Genomic DNA, 12,344 nt, shown 5'->3' on the forward strand with positions numbered 1-12,344 from the left:
TGTCAATTTTCCAGGGAATGTTCCCTTTCCTACTGGCATAAGAGTACCTGGGAGATTTTACCCCTTTGTGTATGGGGTACAGCAAATGAGTCTACTACTAATCATTGTCTTGCTATTTATTTTGCTACTCAGACATAACTGAAAATTTTACTATTCGTTTTATGGTTTTTGCCAGGTCAATCAGTAGAGCATGTCCTGGATGAGGGCTCAAGCTTCACTGGTGGCACTGTGACTACCCCCAAGCATCCCACATTGAACCCTGGGATAGTAAGGAATTCAAGAATTATATGGGGCCTGTGTTTGACATGATCTGACAAAGGGTTTTATTTTCTGATTAGCTTCTTTAATGCACTTCAAAATACATTACAAAGTGTATAATACTACATCTTTTGCACTCATTTCCATGCTAAAATAAAAATTTATAATTAAATTGTTTTGAACTCACTTGAAATAATTGTGAATTTTAAGCAAAGTAAGTTGGGTTGAGAGACTTTATGAAGTTATCCCTAAATCTGAAAGTTTACTCTTCTTACTCATATTTTCCTAGAACACTTTTACCTCTTAGAACATTCTAACTTGAATTTTTTTAGAATGGTATTTTTTATACATTAAACTATGTGGCTGATGATGTTATTTTGAAAAGGGCAGATAGACAGGAAAGATTATTAAATCAACAGCAGAAGGAATGTGCCCATCGGAAAGCATTTGTGGTTATTCAGGAGCACTTTCAGTTCATCAGTTGATTGTGTTAAAATTAAAAACAGATGACAGGTTAAGCACTTGGACTTGACACTTGGATCTAACTTGATTTTTACATAGCTACCCTAATGCCAAAGCCACTCCCCTCCATCCCTAGAATGTAAATTCTTTGAGATCAGGCACTTGTGGTTTAAAAAAAAGCAGGGGGGGGGGAAGGGCTTTGTATTTCCCAGTACCCAGCAGAGTGCCTTGAATAAGTGTCTAATAAATGTTTGCTGAATTTGATAGAATAACGCCAGAAAATATTTACCATGATTTGTAACATTGTATTAGAGTCAAAAACAAAACAAAACATTGTATTAGAGTCAATCAGTTTGGGCGTGTTGTTCTACTCTAGTGGATACTTATATTGGTAGACCCAGCCCAGCACCTGCAAGCTTTATGGCTAGACATGTGGCCGATTATTATCATAGATACAATATCAGTACCATGTCACCCTCATGGTGCACACAGTAGGTATACATTGCTGAAGTTGTAAATCATATAGATTTTCATTGATCCCTTTAATATTTCTCCAGACTATATGTCTCCATTTTTAAGGATGTCCTTATAACGCATACTGATTTGGTTCATTCAATTGCAATTTGTCCCAATATTGGAATTTCTGCTCTGTTTTGACAGTATCCTCTACTAAAGTCCTACTCTAATGCTTCACTGAGGCACAGAGGTGACCCTATATTTTAGAAGGCTGTGTCAACAGGGGACTGACTGGCAGGTGGAACCTTACATAGCCTGGCTACAGGTTTATCCCCACTAACTCTACATTCCAGACACACTGACTGACTTGCTGTTCCCTGTACCCATTTCATCTGACATTTTGGGGGCATGGCCACTATGAGTTTTTATTTTCTTTAACAATGCACATTTATTGCAAAGGTTTTATTTTTCTTTCTCCAGTGGGAGGAGGGAGAAGTAAGAGGGAGAGAAAATAAATGTTAATTAACTGAAAAAGTGAAAGCTAATTTTTTTTTTAATTGAGGTGGGGAGGGGTGACCCTTCTTCTTATACTTTTACCCCATACCTCTGACACAAAGAACCCCTTACTTCCATCAAACCTCCAGTGGGACCTTTCCTGATAAGGAAAATCTGATATGAGATAATATCTATAAAGCACCATATAAGTGCTAGTTATTATTCATTATTAGTCTCCAAGTTGTTAGGCTTCCTCCATCCCCCGCCTACCACCATATTACTTTATCTATATATACTCATCTAAATATGTTATTTCCCCCTAGTAGAATGTAAGCTTCTAGAAAGAAGGGACTTTGTTTTGTTTTTGTATTTGTATCCTTAGCACCTAGCACAGTTCCTGACACATAGTAGGTGCTTAATACATGCTTATTGAATGAATGAGTGAGTGAATGAATGAATGAAGGTACTGATAAACTGGAAAAGCCTTCAGGTTAAACTTGGTGGACGCCGCTAAATCCGATAAACACCTTTTCTAAGTAAGCATTGACTGCAGTGACAAATTTTCCAGACATAGAAACTCTTGCAGAACATTTAAGTCATACTGAGCTTCTGATCTGAGTCAGCTCAGGGGGTGTCCACATTGCTTCAATAACACATCATGAAGTATTGAGGCATTTGGATGGTTTCTTAGTATATAGGTGATATGAGCACTGTGCCAGGAAATCCAAAGCCTGTGACCACTTTTTATTCTCAAATACAGGTTCAACCATGAAGATCTGAAACCAGACTCCATCGGCACCTCATATTCATTGTGATCTGACCAGCCAGTCCTTGTGACCTTCTCCTCTGACCTCAGATACACACAGATGGGGAGGGGGGAAGTTATTAGGAAGCAAAAATAACATTAAAACCCCAAAATCATCTTCAGTCATCTTCATATACAACTTGCCACTGGACCCAGATGGCTCCAGAGGAGAGAGGGGGTTTGGTGACCTTGCACAGTCCTACCTCACTTAAATCCAATTCACTGCAAGTCATGACATCACTCTGATGTCATGTTCTCTTCGAGAAGGAAGGACAAACAACAAGAACAACATAGATAGGAGTGTACTGGTAAATGTTTAACAACAAAAGTATGAACACCCATGTTTCAGTTCACTCTTCATGATGACACTTTCCTATGTCTAAACAGTCAAGAAAACAACAAATCAAACCCTTGTTTGTTGTAGCTCATTTCTGTGCAGCTCACACTGAACATTTGACAATCACTCTGGGTAAGCTGGTTACAGCTGGCTCCAGCACACCCCTGCACACAGACCAAAAGAGCCCCTACTACAGAGCCCCATCACAGAGCCCAGACCCTGTTGCCATGACCAATGGCATGAGTCCAGGTAGACACACAAAATGTATGTGTAGGAAAGAGCAGGACCCTGCCCTGACCTCTGGCTCTCTTAGGAAAAAGGAATCCCATCCTTACTCCTAGTTTGCTTTTTTTTTTTTTTTGGGCAGGCAGTGGGAGTTAAGTGACTTGCCCAGGGTCACACAGCTAGTAAGTGTCAAGTGTCTGAGGCCGGATCCTGAATCCAGGGCTGGTGCCTTATACACTGTGCCACCTAGCTGCCCTGCCCCAAATCCTTACTCCTAGCAGATATCCTTTGAGGACCTAGTAAATTCACTGTGCTAGGTGCTAATGATACAAAGAAGACAACAACAAACCAGTCCCTAATCTCAAAGAATTTACACTCTAGTGTGTGTGTCTGTGTGTGTGAAGCATATACACAGGTAAAGATATGTAAAATACATATCATCATATGTATCTGGGGTTTTTGGACTGGACTTGTGATTTCATTACTGTCACACATTAAGGTCACAGAACCAGTACTTGAACCCAGTATATTGTCCTGGAAGCAGCAAATAAGTTCCTTGGGCTGGAACATGGATTGTGTGGAGTGTGTGAGGTGGAGCAACATGGGATTGATCTTCCCCATCAAAGGCCCATAATTTTTCAGGTGCAATAGAGAGAACACCAGTCATTCCATATAACTGAAGGTCCTAGTCCTGACTCTTTGGGCAGGCAGCCTAGGATGGAGACAGGGACCCCCTACTGCCATGGCATCAAGAAAGAGGCATCATCATGCCTGGGTGGCACCACATGGACAGCCAGGTAGAGGAAAGGCATAGTTCCATTAGATGACACTTACACATTGGAGAATTGCAGCAGGATGTCCCAATACCAGCTCCAAATGGCTTTCCAGTCTAATCATCTCAGTTGGCAGATGAGTGAAGCTGAGGCCCAGAGATGTTGAAGTAACTTGTCCAAGGTCACACAGCCAGTGTGTCAGAATTTGGCTCCAGATCCATTGATTCCTGCTTCCCCGCCCCCGCCCCCCCCCCTCCACCTCACTGTACGAGGCTGTTTCTCATCATGAAAGCAGAGGAGTTAGACCATCAAGGCTTGTCTTGACTTAAGCCAGTAGCATGGCGGTTCCTATTTTGAAAGGAGGCTGGCAATCTTCCTCCCTATAGAATGTTACATACATGAGAGAGCATGCACACACACACACACACACACACACACATACCTGAGCACAAGGGGGGAGGAGGGAATTATTTTAAAAGAGGTAGTGAAAATACAATCACTACTCTTTCAGGGAAGGAGAAGGTAAGCCGCTCACCATTATACTCTGTTTCTTTATGTGTATTTTATAATGGACAATGGTTTTCGCTTCAATTGTGGGACGCAGAGGGGGTCACTTGGCCACAAGAAAGAGTATACCTTTCAGGGTTTGAGAAGGAGGTGTTCGGTATCCATTCCTTTGCTCTTAAAACAACTTTAGTAATTGGATGAAGGGCTATCCTTATGCCTTTGATAATTAATACTGTATTTTGAATTCCATTCTATGGAATTACGTTTTTACATCCAAGGCAGAGAGCCTAGATTCTCTGTAATTGTGGACAGACCCAGATAGATCAGTGTCTAATCTAATTCTGGTACTGTTGAGCTTGCCCTAGAGGTGTTTCTTCTTTGTGTTTGCTATGTGCCTCAGAGGCCACCACAAAGGTGTTCTGGCAAAGGCTGGATACCTATCTGTCAGGGATGGCAGGAGAAAGGATTGCTCCCCTTTGCACAGATTTTCCACTGGATGCCTCATTATGGCTTGCTGGTGACTCTGGGCTCTTGGAGACTGCCAATGGGACACAACTTCTGGCTGGAGGGTTTCAGGTAAAGGCCTGTCTGTCCATTATCACAAACTAGCATAGCTAAAACTAGACTGATTGCAGGGCAATGAAGTTTTTGGCTGTAGTAATGGGACAAAGACTCCCTAGGAAAGCATAGATGGCTGAGTTCTATGAGTGGAGGAAATGCCCAAAGGGATTATTGAAGTAAATAGGTAAGACCAGCTGACCTGTAAATTTCTTTCTTTTAAATTGTTATTGATAGTTTTTGTTTTTGTATCATGTCCTAGTATGTGCCTCCTCTCTCCCCATTAGAGAGCAATCCCCCCTTGTAATAAAGAACAAAAAATGAGAGGGAAAAGAAGCAGTCCAGCAAAACTACCAACTTCTCTATCAAGTCAGACAGTATATGCTGTGTCCTACCTCCTTAGGTCCTGTTCCTCTCATCCATACCCCAATCCCCCCAACTTTTGTAAAGATGGGAGGGAAATGCATTTTTATATCTCTTTTAGGCCAAACTGATTGATTCCAAGTACACAGCATTGGCCAACTCTAAATTTCTGATTGGGGGCAGCTGGGTGGCACAGTGCTTAAAACACAGGCCCTGGATTCAGGAGAACCCGAGTTCAAATCCGGCCTCAGACACTTGACACTTACTAACTGTGTGACCCTGGGCAAGTCACTTAGCCCTCATTGCCCCACAATAAATAAATAAATAAAAACCTACTAAATTTCTATGACTCTCTCTGCTTCTCACCCAGATGGATCACTCCGGGGAACTCTCTGCCACACCACATTACTATAGCTATGACATGGAGGGCCTCCTGTGTGAGAAGGATGAGGTCTTTGAAGCAATGACTCTGTCCCATACAATCTTCTACCCCATGGTGTTCATCCTAAGCCTTGTTGGCAACAGCCTCGTCCTGTGGGTCCTGGTGAAGTATGAAAGCCTGGAATCCCTCACCAACACCTTCATCCTTAACCTCTGCCTGTCGGACCTGGTCTTCTCTTGTCTGCTCCCCTTCTGGGTGGTGGCCCACCACTATAACTGGATCTTTGGAGAGTTCTTGTGTAAGCTGCTTAATATGCTTTTCTCCATCAGCCTCTACAGTAGCATTATTTTCCTGATGGTGATGACTGTCCACCGGTACCTGTCTGTGGTGCATCCCCTGTCCAGCCTGGGTGGTCACTCTTTTCGAAACAGAGCCTGGATCATCTCGGGCATCTGGGTGTCCAGCATCCTGGCGTCTGTTCCCGATGCCATTTTCCACAAGGTGACTTCCTACGAGAGCTGCGACTATTCTGAGCTCAGGTGGTTCCGGCTGTCCACCTATGAGCACAACCTCTTGTTCATCTTCTCCCTGATCGTTATTGTGTTCTGCTACGTTCAGATCCTCAGGACACTGTTTCGGTCCCAGTCCAGGAGGCGGCACCGGACCGTCAGGCTCATCTTCACCATAGTGCTGGCTTATTTTCTCAGCTGGGCCCCTTACAATGTGGCCCTGTTCCTGAAGACACTGGTGAATCTCCCGCTCTTACAGAACTGTGAAACCAACAAGCAGCTGGAATACGCAGTACAAATATGCAAGGAGATCGCCTTCTCCCATTGCTGCTTCAACCCTGTGCTGTACGTGTTTGTGGGGATCAAGTTCCGCCGGCACCTGAAGGCGCTCTTCCGCCACTTTTGGCCTTTGCAGCGGAGCCTTAGTCCCCCACCCCGCTCCCCAGGGGCCTTCGTTTATGATGATGCCTCCTTCTACTGAAAAGCCTCTTCCAGGGAGAAGTATCCCATTGGCTTTCCCTCCATCAGAAAAGATGGAGAAGGAAACTTAAAGGACAGAACTGCTGTTGCTTCGATCCCTGGGGACATGCGGGGAGGTTAAGGAGTGGGGTTGGGGGAGGAGGGGAATAGCAAAGTTAAATGGAATTTGTATTTTACTAATGTACCTTATCTTGAGGCTTAGCAGATTCCAAGGAGAGTGACTTGATGATTAGACTGAGAACTGCTACATCACCATCAAGGAAAATGTCTTCGGGGGTTGTATTTAGGTGATTTCTTTTTAGGGGGAAATGGGGAGTAAAGGAAAAGAAAGGGATGTAGCTTTCTTTTTTCCACCGTTCAAACCTACCTTGAAAGATTGATGTGCCAGTCAGAGTCCAGCAGTGGGAAAATTCGGTGTGTTTACAACACTGGGAAGGTGGGGTGGTCAATTTCATAGCCACCCCAGTCCCACTTCATGGTCATCTCCTTGCTTTTTACTGGAGAAGAGCCAAGCTCAAGGACAAAGCAAACTTAACTCCCTAGCAATCAAGTCAAGGGGATGTTATTTAGAAAATTAGCCTTATCCAGGCTGGTGGCTGCATTAGGTAACGGGAAACAGACCCCCGATGGAAGGGCATGGAAGAAAGAGGATTTGGAAGCTAAGAGTAGGGGTGAAGAAGATGCAAAAGGGTACCTGGGAGGACAGAGTTGTTGTTGTTTGTCCTTCATTCTCAAACATCTCCGTGTTGTCATGACTTGCACTGAAATTAATTTAAGTGAGGAAGGGCTGTGCAAGGTCACCAACCTCACTGTCTTCTCCAGGGCCATCTGGGTCCAGTGGCAAAATACATTATCAGGAGGACTGGAGATAGCCCTGGATGTTTAAGGCAATTGGGGTCAAGTGGTTTGCCCAGGGTCACACAGCTAGTAAGTCTCTGAAGTGATATTTGAACTGGTTCTCTTGACTACAGGGCCAGCACTTTATCCACTGTGCTACCTAGCTGTCCCCAACAGATTAGTGGAGGTGAATATAGGAAGTGAAGCCAGAGAATGCAGATATAAATCTGAAGCTTGCTCACCAATTTATCAACCACAGTTTGAATTTGGAAAGTTTGCTTTGGGGAATTTGAGTAATAATTTGCGTTTTACTTGATGTTTTAGGGTTTTTAGAATGTCCCATATGTGAGATTATATATGTGTGTGTGTGTGTGTGTGTGTGTGTATAGCTATATCCATAGATGTGCATAGAAAGTATGTATATAAGCAGATTCTAAGTGGAGTGAATTGACCACTGAGCTGAGAATTGTTACATTACCATTAAGGGAAAATACCTCCTGGATGCTGCATTTAGGTGATTTTGGGATGGGGGGTGGGGGGTGGGGTGGGGAATGAAGAGTAATTTAGACATGAGCAAATAAAAGACATAATGATTTGCTTCTGGTTGTTTTCTGCCACATTTCATAATAGAGGTAGGTTCCAGAATATATCAAGTCCCTGTGAGGAATTTGGGGGCAGTTGTGAAACCATGAATAAAGTCCCTGACCTAGAGTCAAGAAAATTCATCTTCCTGAATTGAAATCTGGCCTCAGACACTTACTAGCTATGTCACCGAGGCAAATCACTTAGTCCTTTTTACTTCAGTTTCTTCATGTGTAAAAGTGAGCTAGAGAAGGGAATGGCAAAGCACTCCAGTATCTTTGCCAAGATAACTCCAAATGAGGTCATGCAGAGTCAGACACGACTGAAACAAATGAACAGAGTAGGCAAAGAATTAGCAAGAATCAGGGCTCCTGTCCTAGAAGTCCCCTGAGCTAGCCGGGCTCTATCCATATCCTAGACAAAGCTGTGAAATAATTACACTCTACTCCCTCAACTGCCTAAGGGACTCCCGACTCCTGATTTTTCCTCAGGGTTAACTCCCGAAGCCTTTAAACCTCCACACAGAGGTTTAAAATCAGAGTTTCCTTCCCCTAGGCGGGTTGTCCGCCAAGGCTAACGAGCTCCACCTGCCCAAAGCGACTGGTTTTAAGGCACATCCCTCTAGCAACTTCTGTGACGGCACTGGTGCCAAACTGTATTGGCTCTGCCTCTCCTTTGGATCCACCAATGTCTCGGAGAGGGAAAACCTGCTGCATGGGCAACAGCTTGTTTTCCATATTGATCCACCCACCTGGAGAGGACACTCCAGCTACTCCTCATGGGATAGGTACAACACGGGATGCAGCAGTTACGGGTTATAAGTCACTCAGGAGCTGCACTGTGGCCTGTGGTTCTTCAAGGTGCTGATCCATGTTTGTCCTCGACTGGTAGAGGCCTACTCCCTCAAACTTCAGTCTTCTGTGCTCATTTCTCCTCCTACAATCTTCCTCCCCCTTTCTCCGTCATTCAAGACAGAGGAAAAAAAGAATGAATGAATACGTGAATGAACGAATGAAAAAATGACACATTTGCATTTACACCTTAAATTAAGAGATTAGATTTATTTTATTGGACAGAACTTGGACAAAGAGATCTAAATTAACAGGAGCCAGAGTTTGGGGTCAGTGTAAAGAAAAACTTCCTTACCCAGAAGTAATAGTGGTCTATTTTGGGAGACAGAAAAGTCCCCATCAATGGAAATCTTTGAGGACAGGTTTCATGACTGACCTATCAGGGACATCATAGATGACATTCTTGCTCAGGTATCTAGCAGACTAGTCTCTCTGAGAGCCCTTCCAACTCTCAGATCCTGTGACTGACCCTTCTAATAGAAATTTCAGGCACCACAGTAGGCCAGGAATGAAGATGACTTATTTATTTATTTATTTTGGTGAGGCAATTTGGGTTAAGTGACTTTCCCAGGGTCACACAGCCAGTAAGTGTTAAGTGTCTGAGGTCAGATTTGAACTCAGGTCCTCCTGACTCCAGGGCTGGTGCTCCATCCACTGCACCACCTAGCTGCCCCCAAAGATGATTTTTTTAGGTGAGGGAAAGTGGGTCTTTCTTTAATCCTTGATATTCTTAAGCAGGTTTCTGCTCCAACAGCAAACAAATAATATTTATTAGTCATCTAATATAGGGACAACACTGTGCTAGATGCCAGGAAAGAGATGAGAGATAGATAATATATGATCCTTCCCCTAAAGGGGCTTCTATCAATGGACTAGGCCAGGCTAGAGACAGGGACCTCAGAGTCCTTCAGGTGCAACCCATATCCCCAAAAAGATGTTCTATCCTCACCATAAGTCTTCCTTTCTCCAGGGTAAACACATTGAGTTCCTTCAGCTCTTTCCCAAAGGGCATAATCTCAAGGCTCTTCTTGATCTTTTCTGGTTACCCTCCTCTCCATTCGCCAGCTTATCAATGTCCTGAAAATATGGTCCCCAGATCTAAATACGATACTCCAGCTGTTTGTTTATACATGATTCCTTATATCTTGTTTCCCTCATTAGACTATGAGCTTCTCCGAGGCAGACTGTCCTTTGCCTTTCTTTGTGTTCACAGTGTATAGCATAGTGCCTGCCACATAGTAGGTGCTTTTATTGCCTGATTGATGTGGCCCTGTCAGAGCAAAGCAGGGCAGCAGGACTACCCCTCCCTTAATTCTGGATTCCACACCTCTCTTTATACAGCCTAATTTCACATCTTTTTTTTTCTTTTTTTTTTTGGGGGGGGGGGTAGAATCTCATGTCATCTTATGAGCAGGATATTCCAATTCCCTACATGCTTTAGATCAAAGTTGTGAGTTTCGCCCCCATATGGGATGTAACTGAATATGGGGATCAAGAGAAATCTGGCAACAGTAAAAGGTTATATATATATACCAGAGGTTGCATACAAAATTTTCAGATGAAAAGGGGTCTCAAGTGGAAAAAGTTTAAGAAGCCCTGCTTTAGACTACCCCTGCCCAAACTCAAAAGATATGGGGCATCACTGACATAGGGAACCCTTCCTTTGTTTTGCCATCAATTTCCAAACTTTGATTCCTTTCCCAAACTGAGAAATGAGCAGGTGATCTCACCTCCACTGGGGGTGCATCCTCTTAGAAAAAAGAAAATGGCTAAAACAATTGAATATTTCCAATATTTACCTGTGTTGACTTTATTTCAATGAAAACAAATTTTAGATCAGCCAATAAAAAGCAAGACAAAAACAGTTTTGCTCTGACTGTGAATGCAGCCTGATGATAAATATGGCAGGTAAGAATGAGGTCAAATTTGAGTTGGTGTTTGGCCAATCTCAGCACAACAGAGAAAGGGATGACAATTTTAAAAAGGGAAGAAGTGTTAATAACTGACAAAACACTTTATTGTCCTTTGTGATATGGGCATGGTTCTTCTGAATTAGAGTTCTTAAACTTTTTAGTGTCAATCTACCTGTGGGGGGAAAAAAAGAAAATAAAAAATAAAACCAAAACAAAAAATAAATAATTAGATTAAATTAAATTAAATTAAAAAATGAAATCTGCCTTTGGCCCCCCAGATTAAAAAGCCTCATCTTTCATTATTCAAATTTGTACTGTATATTTTTCATTAGTCAGGAACCAATGATAATTTTTTATGTAAATATAATTTTGAATAGTGCAAATCTGAAACAGAAGACCAATGGGGGGGGAGGGGCTGGTGGAGAATCCATTAATTGTATTGATCAGGACCTAGCTGTGACATTCTGGCAATGGTGTGGAAGATGGAGTGTAGAAGAAGGAAGACCAATAAGGGAAGTTGCTGCAACAGAGGAGGTGAAAAGTGACAGAGGCTTGTGATTATTTAAGTAGAGATAAGAACAGGAAGATACATTGAGGCTGCTGATTCCATTATTGAGGCAACAGTTGGAGAGCCAATTGGAGAGCCAAGAGTCATGGGTGATAGTTAGCATTAGCTATCCTTTCAGAGAATTTTCCGGTCAGGAAATGGTACACAACTGGGGAAATGAACTTAAAAATTTTAATGACAACAGTAATGAGCATTTTGCAAATCAGCTCTAAGATCTGAGAGTGGGAGAAGCAATCAACTTTCCCCCTCTTCTTAAAAATAACTTTTGATTCAAGAATCTGCTTCATTCACTTTTTCCTACTGAGTAAAGGACCAATTGGGGTTTTTTTTTTTTAAGAAACAACATGTATTTCATTGATTTACAGATAATTATTGCTATCTAGAGGAAATGTTCAAACACTAAAACCAAAAGGGAAAGAATAACATTCACATTTGCATTTCACCATACATTTTCTCCTCCTCTTCCTTCCCTGATTGGTTTTTGTTTGTTTTTTGTTTTTGTTTTTGTTTTTTCTTAGTGAGGCAATTGGGGTTAAGTGACTTGTCTAGGGTCACACAGCTAGTAAGTGTGTGTTAAGTGTCTGAGGCTGGATTTGAACTCAGGTTCTCCTGACTCCAGGGCCGGTGCTCTATCCACTGAGCCACCTAGCTGCCCCCCTGATTAGTTTTTAAAGGGAACCTTAATAGTTGTAAAAACATGATTGCACTGCAGGATGAGTGATCTGGGGACTATAATAGGAAGAAAAAATAAATCACTGGATCCCTCATTTCTAGCCCACAAGTTCAATTCCCTTTCATTGGGAGCTAATGGGCTACTGTGAGCATCTTTTTTTTTTTTTTGGCAGGGCAATAAGGGTTAAGTGACTTGCCCAGGGTCACACAGCTAGTAAGTATCAAGTGTCTGAGGCCAGATTTGAACTCAGGTCCTCCTGAATCCAGAGCCAGTGCTTCATCCACTGTGCCACCTAGCCACCCCTACCATG

The 12,344-nt window shown here is 42.7% G+C and overlaps 1 protein-coding gene across 1 annotated transcript; it reads left to right on the forward strand.

Moving 5' to 3' along the window:
• The first annotated feature begins 5,609 nt into the window (after positions 1-5,609).
• On the forward strand, positions 5,610-6,612 carry XCR1 (X-C motif chemokine receptor 1). The gene has a single exon (XM_043965160.1). It carries the CDS (start codon positions 5,610-5,612, stop codon positions 6,609-6,611), a length of 1,002 nt encoding a protein of 333 aa, XP_043821095.1. The 3' UTR covers position 6,612.
• The last annotated feature ends 5,732 nt before the right edge of the window (positions 6,613-12,344 follow it).

Source organism: Dromiciops gliroides, chromosome 5, assembly GCF_019393635.1.
Source record: "Dromiciops gliroides isolate mDroGli1 chromosome 5, mDroGli1.pri, whole genome shotgun sequence".
Classification (NCBI taxonomy): domain Eukaryota; kingdom Metazoa; phylum Chordata; class Mammalia; order Microbiotheria; family Microbiotheriidae; genus Dromiciops; species Dromiciops gliroides.